This window comes from Rhyacophila brunnea, unplaced genomic scaffold, assembly GCF_057557595.1.
Source record: "Rhyacophila brunnea isolate RB1 unplaced genomic scaffold, BYU_Rbru_1.0 scaffold_9, whole genome shotgun sequence".
NCBI classification, from domain to species: Eukaryota; Metazoa; Arthropoda; class Insecta; order Trichoptera; family Rhyacophilidae; genus Rhyacophila; species Rhyacophila brunnea.
The window spans coordinates 42449576-42472513 of NW_028233361.1; the positions used below are offsets into that span (position 1 = coordinate 42449576).

A 22938-nucleotide genomic window follows, 5' to 3' on the forward strand; every position below is an offset into this window, starting at 1 on the left:
CCCCAGAAGGGATTGAACATGTGTCTGCCTGAGGGACCAACTGCCTTTTTGTACCCGCGTTGTGTCAAATCTGAGGATCCTTTCGCTTAGGGCCACCACATGATGTCCTGTTGGGCCTGTGGTGGGATTGTCATCAATTAGCGAGGATGGGACCTCGGCCATATTGATGACTGGAGCGTTGTAGCCGTTGGCAATACAACCTTCCTCGTGGAGGTAGGATGTGAAGTTGAGTCGCCCCAGAAGGGATTGGATATGTGCCTGTCTGAGGGACCAACTGCCTTTTTGTACCTGCGTTATGTCAACTCTGAGGATCCTATCGCCTAGAGCCACCACGTGATGTCTCGTTGGGCCTGTGGTGGGATTGTCATCAATTGGCGAGGATGGGACCTCGGCCATATTGATGACTGGAGCGTTGTAGCCGTCGGCAATGCAACCTTTCTCGTGGAGGTAGGATGTGAAGTTGAGTCGCCCCAGAAGGGATTGGATATGTGCCTGTCTGAGGGACCAACTGCCTTTTTGTACCTGCATTAGCAGATGGTGACGGAGTGCTACACAATTCTCCGGCGACAGGAACCTCCGCTTGGTGTGTGTGTCCTACGTGATGTCCAGGGACCCTCATTGTTGGCTTGGGTTCAGACAGGATCTTTTAATATTTATTAACCACCCTAAAGACTGTTGGAAGGTTAACCTGTATTCCACCTGAACCGAGACTGTTTCTCGTATTGGTTGGCTACTAAGAAGTCGTCTAGGTTAGTGAATATTCTCAGCCATTCTTTCGTAGGCGTTCGGCGACCCAATTGGTCAGGGATGCCAACATAATCGGAGCGGTTGGCAGCACGAACGGGAGTCACGTGAATTGTAGGAGCTCCCCTTGATAGGCTAGTCGAACAAATCGACGATGTTGAGAAGCCATTGGTACCTGGAGGGACGCCTGGCTTAGATCTATTATTACTAGCCAGTCTTCTGTTTGTAAGACGGCTGCAACCTCGTAATGGTGAATTAGTTTGAATGGCTTTGGCTGTAGGAACGCATTCAAACGCTTTCGGTTGAAAACAGGGCATAGAGCCCCGTCTTTTTTCTTGATCAGAAACAGGGTTGAGAGAAAAACTGGGGGTTTGACCCGCTTCTTCTAGAACCCCTGAGCTCTTTAAGGCCTCGATCTCGAGAGTGACCTCTGCTGATTGTTGCGTTTTAAAATCTTTCCGTAAAATTAAAGAAGGACTTACCAATAGTGGTATCCGCACAAAAGGTATGCGGGCTACGGCTATTATTTTTTACCAATGTTGGGGGGGGGGGTACACTACGCCATCCAGACTCCACGAAAGTCTCTTAGGCGGTCCCCAATGTTATTGGTCGTCCAGATGCGGTCACCTTCGCTTAGAGTACGGATCCCTGGTGGAGCCCGTACCTCCGATGGAGAACTCCCTTCCCACAGGACGTCGCCCCTTGGGAGTACCCCGGCCATAATTTGAGTTCGAGGGCCTTCCGGGCTTTAAGCTCGGAGGAATCCTTGATAGTGCCTCCCGAGTGAAGGTATCCTTCCGGTAAGGATCTGAGTCATGTTCTCGCAAATTTTATTATGTGTTGTCCCCAAAACCCCCTTCGATTTTTTGGTACAGGCTCATCGCTGTTATGATTTTTTGAGGATTGGTTGCCCAATCCACTAACCCTTGCATACGCTTTCAGAAGCTGTCCCGATGGGAAAACATCGCATTCTGGAGGGCCGCGATGGTCCTCTTCGTCAGATGGTTAGCTGATGATGAGTGGTCGCACCGACGCAACTTGTCATTTAGATCTAACTCTACGACCATAGGGGCAAGAATTGTTTTTAATGGTTTTGAATGGTACGTAACGAGGATACCTCAAACATTAGCATCTTAATCGACGCTCGTACCTACGTTGAACTTTTCCTCCTGTAGCAGTTCTGCTTCGCCGTCTGTTGTCCATTACTTTTAGAATATCCTCCTCACGGTAATTCAGATGTTGCGCCATAATCACTGATCACTTAACGTTCACTTAACTATCACTTAACGTTCGTCCAAGATAATTTTTTTGATAATTAGAAACGTCAAATCATAGGCTACATCTGAAACTGTCAAAAGGCAAATCCATAATGAAGACAAAAGAATCCCAAATTACATACATAAAAAATTTACGCGCGGGTATGACCAGTAAATAAAAACAGGAACGACCAACGACAAGAAAAGGGAAAATAAATTAGTAGAATATATCCTCACGCGAAGAAGAAAGAGCAAACCCTATCTCAAGGACTTCAAAGTCAAATTCGAATAATGTATACTTATTTTACTTATAGTTATAAAGGTAGGTACATAAAAAAATGTTTTTTTTTGTCTATAATTATTCAATATTCTTTCTCATTTATCTCTTTATCTAATTTCTCTGTATTTAAATTTTAATATGATTAACTATAATTATTATAATTTATATGGAAACTTTGTTTGTTGCAATATCTTTTTCTAGTCTATTTTATACATATTTGTAGTCTATGTAACTGTTTGTTTCCCTAATAAAAAAATATAAACATAATAAAAATAAAATATATTAAGTAGGTACATCATTTCCATCCTAGAGCCGGGGTGCAAAGTTATGAAGCGTACATTCTACACCTACATTCACACCATATGAACCGAAAAGTCTTTTTTAAACTTTAACTTACATATTATCCAATATATAATCAAATTATAAAATCGACCAAGGGTACTTGATGGAATTTGAATTTAAATTCATAAATATAAATTTACCAAATAAACAGGAATTAACTGTATCAGATGACAGTGTATATTCACCATTGGTGGTGTTTGAAGATGCCAAAAGGCGATAGTCGGATCGCAAAAAATTACTCAAAAAGAATAGATAAAAACTTAGATCAATTAGAATATACCTAATCAAATATTTTCTCATGTTACTCTTTTTCGAAAAACTTGTCTGGTTGTTCCCGCAGTTTCTTGTATAAGTTATAAAATTCTTCTGCTAAATTAGTGCTTTCCATATTGATTTCATTGGCCCCATATTTTGGTGCAAAGTTTTGCCATTTCAAATAGGAGTTTTCCAGTAAAAACTTTTCTGTGTTTATGGTTTCCTATCCCTGATTTGACGCTGAACACGACTGGACGCGCGCGGGCTACTACGGACACTCTACCCGTGCCCGTCCCCGCGCCAATTCCGCGTCGAAGACGCCCCATGACTACGGCCAAGCGCTTACAATAATCTAATGTCCAACCAAAGTATATTAGTCTATGGTCGAACCTCTTTTCGAAGGGGTGGGAATTAATCGCACAATGCAATAATCAAAATTCACAAAAAAAAATAGCTTTGACATTTGGAAAGTAGTTTTGACATATATTAAATGATTTCACACATAAATAGATGAAATCACATAAAATAGTTTGTTTCACGAAACAAAAATCATAAATCACTCATTGTAAATTTAATATAAATTCACTCAATTTTGACAACTGCACACATTTGTAAAATTGTTTTCACCGATAAATAATATATCGCACAAATAAAAGGTAGAAATTCACAAATGTCAAACTAATAATTGTAGCAGCAATACAATTTATTAGAAGGCAATCGCGAAAATGAAAGGAGTTTTACCTACCATTAAAAATCTTATTATTCTTGTTGACTCTGAAGTCCCTTGAGATGTTGATCGTATTTTTTGCCTTATGTTCTTCTGTGCTGGCCTTTTTTTACCCCCTTTTCTTCTCGAGTATTTATCTCTCTGGTTGCTTATCTTGTTTAGCAGGCTGGCAGGACCGACGCTTCTATCGTAGCGTCCTTTGTCTTTGGTTATTCAATTTGATATGTCTCAAGGAAACCAGGTAGGTGTTCTCTGGACTTCAGAGTCAACAAGAAAAATAGGAGTTTTAATGGTAGGTAAAACTCCTTTCATTATTCGCTATTGACTCTGAAGTCCCTTGAGATATCTGTTTTTTATCACCTGGTAAAGCAAGATAGACCCTGCAAGATAGGGTGGATGAACCTAACATGAGAATTAGGTATAACATCTCCTTGCTTTTAGGCTCAGTGCACCGGGCTGAACAGAGAGGTCAACATATTTTTTTCCCCCGCTGTAGAAGTCTGTGTGTCTATCGGTCTCTGGTAAAATGTTTTAAAAGTAGCTTCTTGTCGCCAATTACCTCTCTGCAGGATGTCATCTATGGGGTAATTCTCTAACCAATTAAGAGAGGCGACTGCTGATCGAGTACTGCCTGGTGATTCCTGTACCCCTGCATCAGCGAGTACTGACTTCACCCAATTTCCGATGACTGCTTGAGTCGCAGGTTTTGGGGGGCCTCTTGACGAGATACATAATGCCGGAATATTACAACCCTCTTCTCTTCTCTCATTGGAAACGCAGTTAAGTTTTCGTAGCCAAAATACTGGATCGATGTTTTGGCAACTGGAAGCGCTTAATTTCCATCCAGATTGGCGGTGCCTTGATGTGTCTGTCTTGGAACCAAACACTGGCCATAGAATTATATGGTCGCCATTATCTACTAGGCCATTATCCGCTACACTGAGTAGGGTAAGGTCATGAACTCGTCGTCCCGATGCGAGTAATAATAATATAAGTAGCTGTTCTGCGTGAAACTTCATATAGGTTGTATACTAGTGGTGTTGTTTTCTTGAGGTAGTCCAAGATTATTCTTGGATCCCAAATCGGTGGTTTTGTAGGTCTAGTCTTGCGGGTGGATATGGCTTTTAACATATGACGCACTACTATGTTACTGCTGATGTCTTTACTGATCATAGGTTTGCAAAAGGTAGCTATGGCTGACTTATGTACAAGAATAGTGCTATATGAAAGACCTTCCTTATTGTATAAGTGACCCAGGTATCTAGCCCATAGACTATAGATACATCTAGACGCCACCCGTTGCATTGCTAAATGAAGCTACGTGTCGTGCATTTGGTTTGTGGGCGAGCGAACGCATTTGCCTACTAATGTTCGAGACCATAGACCATTTCGCGTAGTGCTCGCCCAAAGTGCTCGCACTAGACGCTCAGAATTAAAATATAATTTTCTATTTTTTTTACGTTATATAGTATTTTTAAGCGGTCAAAATGCAACCATTAGGTAAAGATATCCATTATTTATGTTATTTTAAAGAAACACTAGGTCACTGATATTAAAACAAATAATAATATACAAATAAATTGTCACGAACATGTATCAACTTACCTATGAAACGTAATACCATCTTCTTGCTTATCAGTACGGCTACCATATTTTAATTCAACACGCAGAACCACCTTTCCTACTTAATTAACTAAAAATATATACCACTGACTTTATGTTTAACACAAAAAATAGCAAATTTAGCAACACGAACTCGCAGATTATCGATGCTACATGAAGTGATTCACCACGATTTGCCAGCGATACTTTTGGAAACTAACTAAAAAATATGTAGACCTTTTATCTTACTCTAGCGCGTGTCGCAGAGATTATAAGGGTGCGAATACTTTCTCACTCACATTCATGCATCGTTTTTGTTCAGGCCTTGATCTAGCCACTTCAATCGGCTCGGGGGTATTATAGCTTATCGTGTTAGCCATGCACCATGTTTTCCATTTGTCCCATGCAGGTCTATAAGTCTTCAAAGTGGATGGTCGTCAGCCGGAAGTGAGAAGTGATCTGTCCTCTACCGACCAGCTAGAAACTAACTCTGCCCACCCAAAATTATCCATAACTGGAGTGATAGGTCCCGGACTTGTGGAGGTGGATGGTTTGTCACCGTATCCACTAGAAATGACTCCAAGTGCGGGATCGGGTAGGGGGGTTCCAGTGCTCTCTGCTGTAGGTCTGCGCTCCAAAAACACTTCTTTCACCATGGGGCCACTAGTAAATATTTTCCCCTTGCCATGTTCAGGTGTGCCAATACCTGTGGATTCGGCGGCGGGAATATCCAGGCTAGTTTGAAGTCCCACTGTCGACTGAAGGCATCGTGGAACAGTTGCTCCCGGAGTTGTATGGCTGAGAGTACTGCATACAGCTCTTTTCGGTTGGAGTGCCACGTGGATTGGCGTTTTGTCCATGTACTTGATAGGTGGTACTCGTTTAAGTGCGCTCCCCAGCCTGAATCGGCTGCGTCTGTGGTAAGAAATTGATTGTAGGTTGCCCTGTTAATCTTTCCTGAGGAGCCCACCGCTCGAATCCACCACATGATGTCCTCTCGAGCTTGTTGTGGAATCGATGTTGTTTTGTGAGGGTGGCTCCTTGATAATTGAGCGTTCATACGTTGTAGACGTCGGCAATGCAACCTCCCCTGTGGAGTGACGAAGCTTGCAAAGTTGAGTCGCCCGAGGAGGCGTTGGGCCTGCCTGAGCGACCAACTGCCTTTTTGGATCTGCAATTGCAGGTGGTGACGAAGTGATGTGCACTTCTCTGTTGATAGATATTTCCGATTGTTGTGAGTATTCCACGCGATACCCAAGAACTCCCGCTGTTGGCTTGGAATCAGACAAGATTTTTTCTTGTTGATTATCCAGCCTAGTGCCTGCATGAAATCTATCATATAAGTCAGTTGCGACAGAAAAATCTCTCTGGACTGATTTGCCATCAGAAAGTCTTCTAAGTAAGTAACGATTCTCATACCTTTTCCCCGGCGGTGTTTGGCCACCCAGTTTGTTAATGAGGCAAACAGTCTTGGTACTGCCGATAGTCCGAACGGAAGGCACGTGAATTGAAGGAGTTCTCCTTGGTAAACTAGCCGAAGAAATCGGCGATGTTGTATAGCTATAGGTACACGTAGGTATGCTTGGCTTAGGTCTATTTTTACTAACCAGTCTTCCCTTTGCAGGAACGTTGGGACCTTGAAATGGTGGAACAGTTTGAACGGCCTTGGTTGTACGAAACCATTTAGGCGTTTTAGGTTGAAGACGGGTCGTTGACTGCCGTCTTGCTTCCTTACTACGAACAGGGTTGAGAGGAAGCTCGCAGATGGTTCTGCCGATTCCAATACTCCCGATTTCTTCAGTTCTGCGATTTGTGAAGTGATCTCCGGCGATTGTCGCGTTTGGAAATCCTTCTCGAACTGTACGGAAGGCATTATTAGAGAGGGTTTCTTTATAAACGGAATACGGGTTCCCATTATAATTTTTAATAATGGTGATGGTGCACCCTTGGCCTGCCAGATTTCCTGGAAATACTGGAGGCGTCCCCCTTTGAACGTGATGAGGGAGACCCGGTCACCTGCGTCTAGGGTAAGTGCCCTTTGCACTACCTCGGTTATCTCTGAGAAAACCTTGGTTGGATGGGCGTGGGCCTCTCGGCAAGACACCCCTAACCTGGTCGCGACTGGCAGACACGGTAAGGGTCGAATGTCTGCCCCGTGTGAACGCAGCCGGCAGGCCCCCAGCTTCAGATGAGTCAAGCCAAACTCGTCCGGAATGGTAAGTAGCCCGGGTCGCGTCAAAGTTGACGTCGGCCCCCTTTTGTTGACTAACACCCGTAGCCATAGATCCGAACCTGGCGCACTGTATATACCCTGTGAACTTACGAGTAAAGCTGAGGCTGGGCGTCTAGTCACTAACAACCGTAGAAACAATACCAGCTATGTGTGTGATACTCCTGCCCCTACCAGGGTTCCAGCCGAAAAGTTCGAACGACGAACCGGAACGGTAACAGATTGCGGCAGTAGAGGCGAAGTTTGCCCCGAAGTCACTCACCGTGAAAACAGACACATGGTTGGTAACCAGTATCCCAAATTTGTGTACAGAGGTCAACTAGAAACAACACCGACGGCCATATCGACCGTTATTTCTCCAGAACAACAAAAATCAAGTACCGCGACACCCGAACATAGGTGCGCGGGTCTCAGAAGCCCATATAAATCAGATAACCATGTGAACAGATGCGTCAATAGAACTAGTGATTATTATAATAAGTGTGTGTTTAATAAAAATAGATTCATATTAGAAAACTGTGACTGCCGTAATCAAATATGTAGTGTTAAGTGTGAGATAAATAGTGATAGTGTAAATAATATGAACGGTGTGAACGCAAATACCAACGACGAGGTGGAGCTGTCCAATAGCAAGCCGACGGTGCGGAAGGCCACTGTAGTCAGCGACAAGGTTTCTGCGGTAGTAAACAGTGTTTGGGGGGGGGGGGTACTACTGTTCTGAAGGGAGGGCACCTGCTCACGCTGCCCTTCCGCATTGAAGGAAGCGAGAAGGAGTATGATGCCGTTGTTGACGCGGGGGCTACGCACACCTTGCTACGCCGCGAGCTGTATCCCCTTGCGACAGAGCCGTGCGGAAATCCGCAATCTTTGGATACGGCCGGGGGAGGATTGCTGCGTACCGAGGGGGTTGTCACCATAAAGGGCTTCCTTAGGGATAGTCCGATAGTGGTGCGGGCACTTCTAGTCAGAGGTCTACATGTTCCCTTTTTGATTGGACTGGACTGGCCAGAGGCGCAGCAGGCAGTGGTCGACATGAAACGACGCTGTATCCACTACGGTGACGATCTGTGGCAGACGCTGTACAGTAAGCCACTCCGGAAACCACTGTCAGGTGGTCCGATTCAGTTAGCAGAACTAGCGCCCGGGATTCCCGATTCGGCCCGTGTCGCCCTGACAAAACTCCTGGAGGATTTTGCGGACCGTTTCGCCGAGACAGGACCCTTGTGTCGGACGACGGAAATTCAGGTCTTCCTGAAGAAGCTGACTCCGTTCCGTCTCGGACCGTTCAGGCAGTCCGAACAAAAGAGAAAACAAATACAAGAAGACATCGAGCAGATGATGGCCGATGGGGTGATCGAGCCGAGTTCCAGTCCGTACCTGAGCCCAGTAGTTCTGGTACCTAAGAAGGACGGGTCCACAAGGTTATGTGGGGATTGCCGGCGGCTGAACTCCCAGACGGAAGATGAGGAGACGACGCTACCGCTAATCCTGGAGACCTTGAAAGACCTGGGGACGGCAAAAGTCTTTAGTTCATTGGATCTTTGTCACGGCTACTGGCAGTTAAAGCTCCATCCCGAAACCAAACCTTTGACAGCCTTTGCGACTGTTGATGGCGGCTGCTATCAATTTCGAGCCTTGCCGTTCGGGTTGAAGCAGGCAGTGGGTGCTTTTCAGCGCCTGATGTCGCAGGAGGTCCTGATCGGTTAAGTGGATTACCTGGGGCATCACATCACGGAAACGGGAAATGAACCTCAGGAACACCACCTTGCGGAGGTGGAATCGGCACCGAAGACAAGGTGGCCGCCGTGTGGGGTATCACCAAATACCGCGGTTACCTGGAAGACAGGAAGTTTAAATTGATAACCGACAACCAGGCGTTGACGTGGTTGAATACCGCCAAGAATCAGAAGGGAAAGCTCGCTAGGTGGGCGATTTCGCTCTTGGAATTCAATTTCGAGACCGAACACTGCCCCGGCAGTGAGAACTATCTAGCGGACCACCTCTCAAGATTTCCGCAAGAACCAGCAGGTGCGACTTTTAGTCCGGAAGAGAAATGCGCGAGGATAGAAGCACCGACGAGAAGACCTGAAGCTACGGCGATGTTGCTAGAAATGGTAAACATCCGGGAGGAAGTGATCAAGAAGCAGAAAACCGACCCATGGACGATGGAGTTGGTCACGCAACTGGTTTTTCCTGATTATGCGGGGAGAAGACCCGCCGGACTAGCCGTACGCGACAGGATGCTGGTACAGATTGGTGATGGATGGGATCCGAGGCTAATCGTACCAGACGGCACAAAGGTAGAAGTGATGAAGGTGTACCAAGATCAAAGCGGGCATCCGGGTGTCGCGGAGACGGACCGCTCCATAAAGAAGTGGTACCACTGGTGTAAAAGACGGCGTGATGTCGAAAGATACGTCCGTAGTTGCGAAGTATGCGCCACTCGGAAGAGATGCGCAGCGCAGCCTCCAGCCCCTCAGACGTCACACGTCGAGGCAGTGCGACCGTGGGAGATCCTGTCGCAAGATTTGATGGGGCCTCACCCGACGACAGGACGCCTCAACAAGTATTTACTTGTGGTAACAGACATGTTCTCACGGTGGGTGGAAGCTTTCGCGATGCGATCCGCGACGGTGTCAAAGATCCTGCCGTTCATCGAAGAGCAGGTTATGAAACGCTACGGTTATCCACGAGTAATCCTGACGGACAACGGAACACAGTTCGACCATCCAAAATGGCGAATGGCGTTGGAAAAGTGAAGAATCAAGCACTGGACGACAGCAATTTACATGCCGCGCTGTAACCCCACCGAGCGCCGAAACCAGGAGATCAAGAAAGGTCTCCGTGTCCGCCTGGCGAGCGGTGACCATGGCAAATGGGACCTGTGCCTCTCTGATGTCCTGTACGATCTCCAATGCCGGAGAAACGCCACGACCGGGTTTTCACCTGCCGAGGTACTATGGGGATACCCTATCTGTCGACCGGGACACTTCGACAACCCACTGCGGGCAGAGCAAGACGATGAGGTCCTGTTGAACAGGGAGGAGATGAACGCAGCAGTTTCAGCAAACCAGAGAACGTACTTCCGAAACCGGAGTACCAAGCCCACCGCCGGACCACTGACGTTTGAGATGGGCGACAAGGTGTACACCAAGGAGCACCCTAAAAAGAGGCCCGGCGCGTGCGCAGGCTTTGACGCCAAGTGGAGCGGGCCCCATACTATAATCATGAAGGTGAGACACACACAATACTTTGTGATCCGGCGTGGGTGACCTTACAAGATCCACGTCGACCAGCTCCGACGACACCTTCCCCCTACTGCCTCGGGACCAGGGGTGATGGACGAGAGAACAGACGGCCTGGCGCCACTACCAGTGCCGCCTGCCATCACTCCCGCGAACTTGGGAAACGCCCCCGGCCCGAGTAAGTCGCCAGCGACCCCGACAGCAGTAGACGAAGGTCGGGAAGTCGACTTCTATGGAAGTGGAGACGAGACGGAAGAACTCCTGGGGCCCGATGACGAAGACAACGAGATCGGTCCCCCAGCATTGGCGGGCTCTCGCCAGGAAGATTGGATCGACGATACCGGCAGACACACGTCGCCAAGGTTCGCGAGCTCAGATGCGCCCGAAGTCGAGGACGACCCCGCCATGCCAGACGGAGACAGGAGCCGGGAAGAGCGCGTTAGACGACATCCTCGACGACGCGCCTTTCAAATCAAGCCCCCCCGAGCGGAAGTTCCGACTCGCGAGACGCACAGGGACACGCCTCCCGAAGGGGACGGCCCGCTCGGCCCCCAAAAATAGGCATTAGTAGGTTATTAATCTTAAAATCCAGAAGTGAAAGAAGCATAATATTACGTACCACCAACTATCCAATCGGCTGGAGGCGTTATTCCACCGATTATTATATGAAATTATCGAAAACCGAATACAAACCATAGACTTATGAAGGCGTCCCAGCATTGGCCGGCGCCGCGACGCCCATATAAATAAAAATTCAAATAAAACTTAGAATTGGTCTTTGAAAATCAATTCTTTTGATTTGTGAATATCATCCATTTCCGATGTGACGAACATCTTTTTAAATGTTCTCAGCGCTTTGTGAAAACAGTCTATTCAATTGTGCGAATGTATTATATTCCCCTTTTCGAAGTACCTAGGAGGTACGACAATCTATAAATTATATTTTGCTCTATAGTCAGTTCAAGAAATCTGGTAACACTATTCTTTATTTTTTATCTGATATTATTGTCTATTTCCAATATCTGACGTCTGAAGTTTCCCAAATTTGACACTTTGTGATGAATTAAGAAAAATATTGCCTGTCAAATTTACAATGGTAGGTATTTATTATAAAAAATATTTTAATAAGGAAAATATTTATTACACAGTATAAACTAAGGAATACTAGAGTAGTCGGATTTATTTACTGGCATTTGGTCACCTCATTATGATTTGTATTATGATATTCAATTTCATTCATATTGCTGTCAAGTCTTTTGGAGGCCTAGTTATTTTTAAATCACAAACAAACTAGATCACCAATCTCTACTAGAATAATATTATCAAATATCCACGGTCGATTATTTCAAAATAGCAACTCTAAATGTATTGTTTAACAATAATCAGCTTTTTGTACAATGCTCTTTCAAGTCAACCAACCAGTGACAGCAAGATATGTTTGTTTATTCTGAATTGCTCAACATAGGTTCTCAAATTTCAATAACAAACCTGATTTTTTTTTCATTTTTAGAATACCTCCATGATGTATGGTGTAAACTTAAACATAAAGCAAGAGTTAATAGTTGAAGACGATGATGAAATTGTGGAACCACTGGAACTTACATATAAGCCTTCAAGTAAAACAAATGAAGTAATCAGTCATAAGAGTCAATCGAAAGATACAATCGCAATAAGGTCTTTCAAAGATTTAATGACAAAACAGTCAATTTATAATAAAGTCAAGTTGGAAATTAGAGAAACTGAATCATTTTGTCATAGCGATGACATTATTAAACGTGAAAGAGATGCAGATGCCGAGGAAACGTCAGCACTACATCAATTGTATAGCATTAAACAAGAAATCGAAGACAGAGGTTCTGAAGAAAATTCAAGCTTCAATTGCTATTCAGGAGATGAAGTGTCTTATGAATCCAAAGAAACTGATTCTACCGATCGTGATAAGAAAGAAAAAATCTCTGATTTTATGGATGAAAATGACAGACGAAAGAACGCTATGCAGTATATAAAATTTAAATGTCATTGTCCGAAAAAGTATAATGTTTATAATCAAAATGTCCATTGTACTTGTCCGAGCACGGTCGATCCGTTTCCCAAGACGCCGAGCGGAGCTCGAAGTCATAGGAAAATTTATTGTTGCAATCTGTGCACATATACAACATTGAATTTAACCAATTTTAAAACGCACAAAAGAACACATTCGGGAGAAAAACCATTTGCGTGTGACGCTTGTAGTTATACAAGTTCGCAGTTGGGTCATTTGAAATCACACAAGCTTATACACAGCGGAGAAAAGCCGTTCTCATGCGACCAATGCAGTTTTACAGGTCGCGCTTCTAGCAATCTAAGAAAACACAAATTGACACACGCAGAAACTAAACCTTACGTATGTGACGAATGTAGTTACACAACAATAGAATTATTTCATTTAAAAATACATAAACGCACGCATACAGGTGAAAAACCATATGCGTGTGACGTCTGTGATTATACTTGCATACAGTTGAGTCAATTGAAAATACATAAACGTATACACACGGGTGAAAAACCATATAAATGCGATCAGTGTAGCTTTTCTTGCCGGCACTCAAATCAGTTGGCGATACACAAGCATCAGCATACGGGTAAAAAGCCCTTTTCGTGTGAAGACTGCAGTTATTCTTGCAATAAATTATATCACATGAAAGTTCATAAAGCTATACACACTGGTATTAAGCCGTATGCTTGCAATGTTTGCGATTATACATGTTCACAGATGAGTCATTTGAACACTCACAAACGGATACATACAGGTGAAAAGCCCTTTGCCTGTGATAAGTGCCAGTATAAAAGCGGACAGTCATACCATCTGAAGATGCATAAATTAATTCATTCTGGGGAGAAACCTTATTCTTGTAATATCTGTAACTACAACTGTAGGACTTCGCAAGAAATCAAAAGGCATAAAATACAGAAGCATCCGAGTTAACCCCTACTTAATAAATAATAATTTATTTTTTAAGTAAAATTTATTACATGTGGTACACACTGATTCCAAAACCAAAAAATATCATGATCAGTTTTGAACTACTAATCTTTTGGTTGACAGGTGAGTACGCCACCAATTGCACCATGGTAAATGTGAAAATTGTTAAGGAAGTATACACAACTGCTTGACAAGGTGGATTACTATGGATTTCGGAACAACGGGCCAACTGCATAAATTGTTCGACACAAGGAATTTGAACCACCAAAGACAAGCTAGCGATAATATATATTTTTGCTATTTTGTCTTTCACATATACAAATAATATCCCACGAAGACTATGTTACTGATGGGCAACTTTGTGTGTATGCAGAGGACTTTAGTGTAAACGAGGATGAGATGGTTTTCAGCAATGTTGAAGATTATGAAAATGGAGATCAAAACAAAAAGTTTTACTTCTATTGCATGTGTGTGTCAATTTGTGCGAAAACATTGATAAAGCTATGTGTGCTATGTTCTGTGAGTGGTATCTAGAACAACATCATTTATGAATAGCATTCTTAAAACTGCTCGGCACATCAGACCATGGCCCCCTCAAGGGGGGCCTATTGTGGCGGGTCAATCAGATATGCGAGATAAACACAAATTACAAATTTGCTCTAATAGTTAAAAAAAGTTGCATGTCAGGAGGGGGTTATTAAAATTTAAAAAATGAGGATATAAGATGCAATTTTTGATTGTTTTGTGTTGATACTCGACAACTCCATAATTCAAGTAGATTTATTAAAACTACAAAAAATTGCTAAAAATAAACTGAAGCATCTTACTTCTAACTCAATTATGAAAAGTTTTTGTTGTGCATCACACATGCCACTGTACATAGCGATAGGTAGGGAGGCCCGCCAAAGAACCTGGCCGAGAGGCCCGCTTTAGAATGTGGCGCCATGCATCAGACAGTCGAAAACTAATATTTGGGGGAATTTTGGCACGCGTACATAAAAAGGTTAGCCAACCCTGATCTATACAATTTCCTAGAGTAATCAAAATAATAAACAATTTGATAATCCTGGCTCAACACATTTCACCCGCGGAGGGTACAATAGAATAATGGCGCTGTCGGGAAATAGTTTCATAAATCGTAACCATGTCCAATATTGATGAAGAGGTTTCGTAATGGGGATTATTTTTTAAATGGCCGGTTATTAGATATTCTCACTGGTTCACAGAGTGGAATAAAATCATAGACATTGATGCCTTGTATTCAAATAACTAATATATTATTAATTATGTTGAAATATTTTGTTACCAATATTATAATTGTTAAATTATGCACACTGTTGATATGTACAAGAACCGTATAGACATTATATATTAACTTTTATCTGCCGTCCCGTGCTCATTTAACAATGTTATGTTTCTCATATTATTTTAAAACTATGTATAATATTATTTAACAATTAATTGAATTCTAATGAATTCAAGCTCTGTACTATTCCATTTAAGTTGTTTTTTGCGACCCGGGTTTCGCCTTTCGGCATCTTCAGGCGTCGTGTACACTCACCAAAGGCAAACACACACTGACAACGAACACCCTTAACTCTACCTTATATAGTAAATCAATACAATAAAGTAGGTAAAAACTCCATTACCTACCTATTTAGTCAGAGGTTACAACAAAAAATACAATAAACAAATTATGAATAGCTGAAGTGTCAGTAAAAAACCTAATTAGTAAAAACAATGTTTGTTTATTGTATTTTTTGTTGTAACCTCTGACTAAATAGGTAGGTAAGTAATGGAGTTTTTACCTACTTTATTGTATTGATTTACTATATAAGGTGGAGTTAAGGGTGTTCGTTGTCAGTGTGTGTTTGCCTTTGGTGAGTGTACACGACGCCTGAAGATGCCGAAAGGCGAAACCCAGGTCGCAAAAAACGACTTAAATGGAATAGTACAGAGCTTGAATCCATTAGAATTTAATTTCAAATTCCATCAAGTACCTTCGGTCGAAAGTATTAATATAATTAATTCAATGTCATAATGTCCAAAGAGCAAACTGGCCGACAGATAGAGGTTTATTTTATGTATATACATATTTATTATAATGGATGTTTAATGTTATAAATTTAATATAAACTTAATAATATAAAAATATATTCAGATGTTATCTTATTCTGTGTTTCATTATTTTGTGTTAGAAGATTTTTCTAAATACCTATTTTTTTTAAATCTTAGTAGGTAGGTACATATAAATAAAATAATATTGTTTTATCAACATCAGTCACAGACCTTTTACACATTTTCTGGTGGCTTGTGGGCCGTTGCTGTTCACAATTTTTATAAATGACATATCATTGGTAATAAAAAATGCTATGTTTTTGTTGTTCGCTGATGACTTGAAACTCTTTTTGGAAGTTGTCACCTTGGACGATTGTCGTCAGCTCCAACTTGATATAGATAATATATTAGATTGGGGCAGGCGTAACAAACTAGAATTCAATATTGATAAATGCAATCTTTTGTCGTTTACCAGAGCCTCAAAAGTGTTGTTTTTCCAATACTCGATGCATGGCAGAGTTCTGTCACGAATATCATCTGTAAGGGATCTTGGCATTACGTTTGAGAGTAAACTGACATTTATTGGCCATATAGTTACCATTTGTAACAAGGCGCTTAAAATGTTGGGCTTCGTCATGCGTACTTCCCGGGTCTTTTCGGATGTTACGGTATTAAAACTTTTATTTAATTCTTTAGTTCGAAAGCAGACTTGAGAGTGGGTCTATTGTTTGGGCACCGCATCAGTTGAAGTATGGCCTTATGGTGGAGAGGGTTCAGAAGAAATTCTTGAGACTCCTTTATTTGAGGTTGTACGGATACTATCCGTGGCTTTATCCAACTGACTTTCTCTTAGGCATGCTTACATACTGCAGTTTGCAATTTAGAAGAAATCTTTATTTAGCTATGTATTTTTTTCGCCTTATACAAGGTATAAATGAGAACTCTGCCATTCTGGGCAGTGTTGACCTGTGTGTCCCTGATAACTATCTTAGAAATAGAGACCATCAGTTGTTTATTCTCCCAAGGTGCAGAACCAACCTGTCACTGGTGATGCCAATTGGGAGGGCGATAACTATGTTCAACGAAATTGCTTCGGGTGTTGATATATTCCACCTACGTGAGGATGAGTATAGGTGGACGTTATTTTATAAATTTTTAAAATAGGGTCTGCTTAACTCATCCGGTGTATTTCCATGTACCTATATAATTAATATTTTTGTATGTACATATTTCTACTGTTTAATAACATACTACGACGGTGGGTCAATAAGTCCTTAGAAAAGCCGACAGGTGGCGCGACTAGTACTGTAAGCGGTTTGTTTTCATGCAGCGGCACTACCGATTCAGTATGCTGCGAAGTTTCAATCAGATTGGTCGGGTTGTTGTTTTTTATTTTCGTACATTTAAAAAAAAAAATTGCTTGTTTACAAAAATGGAGAAAATTGAGTTTAGAGCTGTTATTAAACATTTTAATATAAAAGGGTTCACAGCAAAGGAAATAAAAAATGAGTTGGATTTAGTTCACGGCATATCTGCTCCTTCACTTGCAACTATTTATAACTGGTTAAATGAATTTAAACGTGGTCGTACATCAACAAAGGATGAACCACGCTCAGGACGTCCTGTAGAGGTGACTACACCAGAAATGATCAATAAAATCCACGATATGGTGTTAAGTGACCGAAGATTAAAGTTGAGTGAGATAATTGAGGTTACAGGGATCTCAAAAGGTATCGTCATTTCTATTTTACATGACAAATTGGGCATGAAAAAAGTTTCTGCAAGATGGGTGCCGCGTTTGCTCACAGTCGACAATAAACGCAATAGGGTGGTGGCCTCTAAAGCCCTGTTGTCGCTCATGCAACGCAATCCGGATGAATTTTTTCGTCGCTTTGTGACTGTAGATGAAACATGGATACACCACTATACTCCCGAGACGAAAGAACAGTCAAAGCAGTGGATTGCGAAAGGCGAACCATGTCCAAAGAAGGCGAAAACCGTAAAATCAGCTGGTAAGGTTATGGCTACTGTATTTTGGGATGCACGTGGAATTATTTTCGTTGACTATTTGGAAAAAGGAAAAACAATAACAGGGGATTATTATGCATTTTTATTGGACCAGCTAAAAAACGAAATTGAAGAAAAACGGCCTCATTTAAACAGGAAAAAAATCCTCTTTCATCAGGACAATGCCCGTGTTCACACATGTTTACGATCAATGGCTAAAATTGAAGGATTGAAGTTCGAATTGGTCGACCACCCACCGTATTCGCCAGATTTAGCCCCCAGTGACTTTTTCCTTTTCCCAAACTTAAAAAAATGGCTAAGTGGACAACGTTTTTTTTCAAATGAAGAAGTCATCGATCGGACAAATGCTTATTTTGAGGACCTTCCGAAAACTTATTTTTCTGACGGTTTAAAAAAAATTGAGAAACGTCTAACCAAGTGTATTGAGCTCCAAGGAGATTATGTTGAGAAATAAAAAAAAAATACAAAAATAAAAACTGTTTTAATGCTTTTTTCTAAGGAATTATTGACCCACCCTCGTATCTATTTTTTTTTTTTTGTCATGTTGTGAACGTCTTAAACTTATAATTTGTAATGTCCACAATATGTAAAAATAAATAAATTGAATTGAATACAGAAAATAATTTTGTTAGTGATTCAATTCATTTTGAGAAAGAATTATGTATGTCAAAACGTGGCTCTAAATTAGATAAACAAATAGAAACTAACATCTACTGTAAGCCCATTTTTATAAAATTAGATATAAACTTAACAATGATATTATTTTCTGGAAATTATTTAGCGCTCCGGTTTGTCAATTTTTCCATTTCGAGCGCTGTACGTGGTAGTCGACCAGTAAAAAAAGGTATTCTATAAATTTAATGCATTGCAGGGGTATGTTTTTATAATGTGAAATGGTAAGGATATAAAAAATGCCATTTTATAAAAACAAACATGTTTATTAAAAAATATAATATCAGGTAGGTACCAACAGAAAAAAATACAATTTTATTAATAACTATTGTTGCATTTCATATCAAAACAATATGATAACTCAATTGAATTTTAATTTATTTCTTAGATAATATTACAATCAATATTGGTAGACAATCAGTGATTAAAACGAGAGTTTAATTTTACCGTTGTGGAGCTTGGCAGTAAATAATATTAAGGGACAATTTCTTTTATTTTGTTAACTGTCAATTCATGGTGGAACTGCATTGTATTGTTTTTATTTAATAAAAACAACAATACATTAAGGGACAAGTATTCGAACATAGATACAAGCAGTGAACACAACATTAACGGGAATTGGTTTACCCTATCGGGTGTAATATACAGATCTCAGGTATGGAAAAATATGGGATAAGAAGAATGTGTTATTTTCAATAATTACACCTGTCATAATATTCATTAGAGTTTGTCATGTAAATGCCCATTCAATATTTGCGAACAATCGGCTCGCTTTAAGGGGGGTCATGCTCAGCTGATGTCAAAATGGAGCTTTTATGCTATTTTCAAAGCATGATCCTGGACATTCCTTAAACGTTGTAGATAATCTATTTACATAATTTTGAAGCCTTATTATCCTTTATATTTATTTTAAATATTTGATGTCTGCATAAAGTATTTTTATTACATAAAACAGTATTCTTTTAAACCTCTCGCTCTAATGTTTTAGAATACAGTCATATTTCAGTACGTCCATGTGAAGTGGTGTTAAGATTTTTCATGTTTATTAATTTTTAAAAGCATTTATAAAACCATTAGTAAAATTTATGGTCGACATTGTTATAGTAAAATATTTACAATAAAAAATTATATTGATAATCTCTGTGATCCCAAATTTGACAAGAATTAGGCATTTTATTATTCAAAAAATGGGCAAGATTTACGGGATTAGTGGGCCGTTAAGTCGTTTGGTTTTATTACCTAAAATAATAAAACGGACCCTGTTTCAAAATTGCTACCACGCCCTGTCAGTAAGCCAGTAAAGATTCCATTAATTTTGTGTTCCCTGGATAAAAGTTACTGGATTTCCAAAATATTCTGATGCCAAAATTAATAAAGGACTAAACATAGTTTTATATTTTTTTTATTCTATTTGGTTGTTAAGATATGCATTTTTTTAGAAAACAGTAACCTGTATCTTTCCTCGAACATTTGTCCCTTAATGTATTTACTCCCGAACCGCTCAATTGATTGACATAAACAAAAAACATTGACAATTATTGTTTGATTGTAACAGAATTTAAGAAATAATAACAATGTAACGGAATACTCATCGGAGAATATTATTTTAAATTACTTAACATTATTTACAATTTATACATCAAACGTAATATACCCATGCATAAATGGGATGGATAGTGTGGCTACTATATTCCGGCCAACACATCATCATGGACATTGTGGGAACTAAAAATCCCCACTTCGCCCGTTATTACTATACCTCCCTGCTTTTGGTCTTTCATTACAATAGACAATGTATCCGCCAGAATATAGAAGTCGCGGGAGTAAGCAATGATAAAATAAAAACTTCTCATGGTAAATATGTACACAACTCTTTACAAACATACATTAAAACAAACCCTTTCCCGTTACCCCATAGCTTAATATAAAATATCTTTAAACAAAGATGGTGAAAGAGCTGGCTATACCAGGAATTCAAAGATATTGTTAACAATGATATCAAAACTTGGTTAAAATGCCGCAGATGACTGCATGATCATTTATCATTTTTTCTGGGCGAAAACAGTTTATCCCATGTCGACAATTATGTTATTAAAAACTCTTTTCTATCGGCAGAGATACTTTTTGATCCAATAATAATTGTTAATTTAAGGTTTGATATTTTCACATATTTCGATGCATTAAGCGGAGTACTCATTAGCGAGCCGTAACTGTGACCGTTGTAGATACAGTACTCGCAGCGATTGGTCGTTTGTCGGTTTTTGCCGCGAATCTCCGAGGCTCGTAGTCGCTCATGGACGTTGAATGTGATAACAGTGAAAATACTATAGTGTTGTTGTACATCTTTTTAAGTGAACATGGCTCGTGACTGGGATGAGGAGAAATACCTACTTTTAATTATTGATGATTACAAAAATAATAGAGTGCTAAGGGAGCCGGTAGCCAAAGATCTTTAGTTAGGTTACAGTTAATCTATCTTGCACTGATACTGCTTATCGAAATGTTGTGTTTTTTCTCTCAATCTTAGGTACAAACAAATTAATTGCATACTCAAAATCTGTAGGACTCATTCGTGTGAAATTCTTGTAAAGATCTAGCTATCAATTCGTCTGACATGATTCAGCTCACAGCAAACACTGCGGATACGGCGGCTCGCCATCGGTTACATGGAAATCGTTGACGTTGCGTCCACATCTAGAGTTGGTTACAGTATCTGCAATGGTCACAGTTACGGCTCGCTAATGAGTACCCGGCTTTAGATGCTACATCACACACTAAGATTAGGTTAAGCCTCAATTACATTGAGCTTCTTTACGAGCTGTTTATTGGCGAATTTACAATCTGCCTGTAAAGTCGCCCAGTGTAATCATCGAATAATCTAATAAGCAGGTTGTAAACACTCTACCGAGAAAAGTTGAAAGCCGGTCAACTTTAAATGCTACACGCCGGCGTGTGGGCCTACTGCGTCTGCGCAGTACCAACCTCCTGGTAAAAAAACGAACTACATTCTGTCAAAATAGTCGCTGGCTTATGGCTTCTCAGCGAATGGAAAGTTTTGTGTGTAATCATCAAATCGCAGTAGCTGAATACCTCGCTTTTAAATTCGCCAATAAACAGCTCGTAAAGAAGCTCAATGTAATTGAGGCTTTAGGTTGGGTTTGGTCGAAAAAGAAAGTTATAAAAGATTATGTGGTCATCTGCGGCACTATTACCAATTTAAATTTTATAAATATTGCTTACGTTAAAATAATATTTACAAACAAACTTTAAAGACTACATCCAAATTTTATAAATAGTATTTAAGGATGATATTATGCGTTCAGTACGTATTTGTTAGTACAATAATTGCTAATTATTCTTTTTATAATGTGTTGTTCTTGGCCCTCGTAGATAGACTATGTAACAATTTAATTATGTCTATATGGCCGATTCCAACATGTATTACATAATTTTATTAATTGATATAACATGGACTTGATACAATTCCATTTTACAACAGTATAAAACATAATTGTAGTGTCTTTCAACAATGAGTTTTTATTTCGCTTTCGCTACTGGAGACACTCCCATGCACCAAAGTCGTACTTCGATCAATCAGTTTAAACATGCCTATAGCTAAATAAAACCTCATTGACGGCTTACATGACACGTTAAAATCAGTCGTAAATGTCAAAAACTGTGAACTCATAAACCTTATACAAAATTAGCCAAAAGCATCATCAATGGTTTTGAAACTTTTTATTTCACTGCCCCCTTAGTGTGTAAAGATTCTTTCATGGTGGTTTAAAAAAATGTGTATATTTATGCTTAGCAGGGAATCAAGTGACCTTATCAGAATCACAACGTAAAAGGTTCCTTCTCTGCGCCAATCCATTTGGGAAAAAAACTACAGTCAAACTTGGTTATTACGAGGAAGATGGGACCGACTGAATTTGCTCGTTATAAGCATTACTCGTTATATCGTTAGATAACATTTTTCGCGCCACGTTCTATATAAGCATAGAACATAAAAAATCTGAAAACCATCTTAAAAATCCCCGAAACTAGCATGGCATTCATAAACTACTAAAGAAGTTTGTTTATTGTAATGAGTGCTGGGCCGCCGGCAATGCAATTTCAAACATATGCGTGGAATCTTTTTCAATGTTGTCGGTGAAAACATCAATAGGTACACTTAACTAGTGTTATAAAAATAATCCGATCCCGGCGGTATTAGTCTAGTTAACTGCCAGGTCGGATTTTATTGCTTAAGGTCGAAAATGTTGTTTTTAAACGATCGACACATTTAACAGTTTTGCTCAGTATACCTGAGAAGTAGCTCGTTATAAATGTGAATAAATGTATGGAGAAAATCATAAACTAAAATGTCGACGAATGTTTCCGAGATCTCGCTATTTCCGTGATCGTAATAACCATGTTCGACTGTACATATGCACGAACATTTAAAATGTCAATGTCTTTTTGCATATGACGATTGGAAAACATTGTTTACATAGAAATGTTATTGGTTTGAACTAGACATTATCATCAAACCTGT

General features: G+C 40.4%; 2 protein-coding genes across 2 annotated transcripts; both read left to right on the plus strand.

Annotated features, from left to right (window-relative positions):
* The first annotated feature begins 10225 nt into the window (after positions 1-10225).
* Positions 10226-10708, plus strand: LOC147063658 (uncharacterized). Its single transcript, XM_085959435.1, has one exon. The coding sequence runs from the start codon at positions 10226-10228 to the stop codon at positions 10706-10708; it is 483 nt and encodes a 160-aa protein (XP_085815561.1).
* Positions 10709-11700: 992 nt separating this feature from the next.
* LOC147063659 (uncharacterized) lies at positions 11701-13790 on the plus strand. The gene is made up of 2 exons (XM_085959732.1): positions 11701-11777; positions 12192-13790. Exons 1-2 carry the CDS (start codon positions 11775-11777, stop codon positions 13644-13646), a joined length of 1458 nt encoding a protein of 485 aa, XP_085815858.1. The 5' UTR covers positions 11701-11774; the 3' UTR covers positions 13647-13790.
* The last annotated feature ends 9148 nt before the right edge of the window (positions 13791-22938 follow it).

Bases quoted from the DNA above. Each gene is read 5' to 3' on its own strand.
- LOC147063658 (XM_085959435.1), top strand. From the start codon at position 10,226: ATGCCGCGCTGTAACCCCACCGAGCGCCGAAACCAGGAGATCAAGAAA.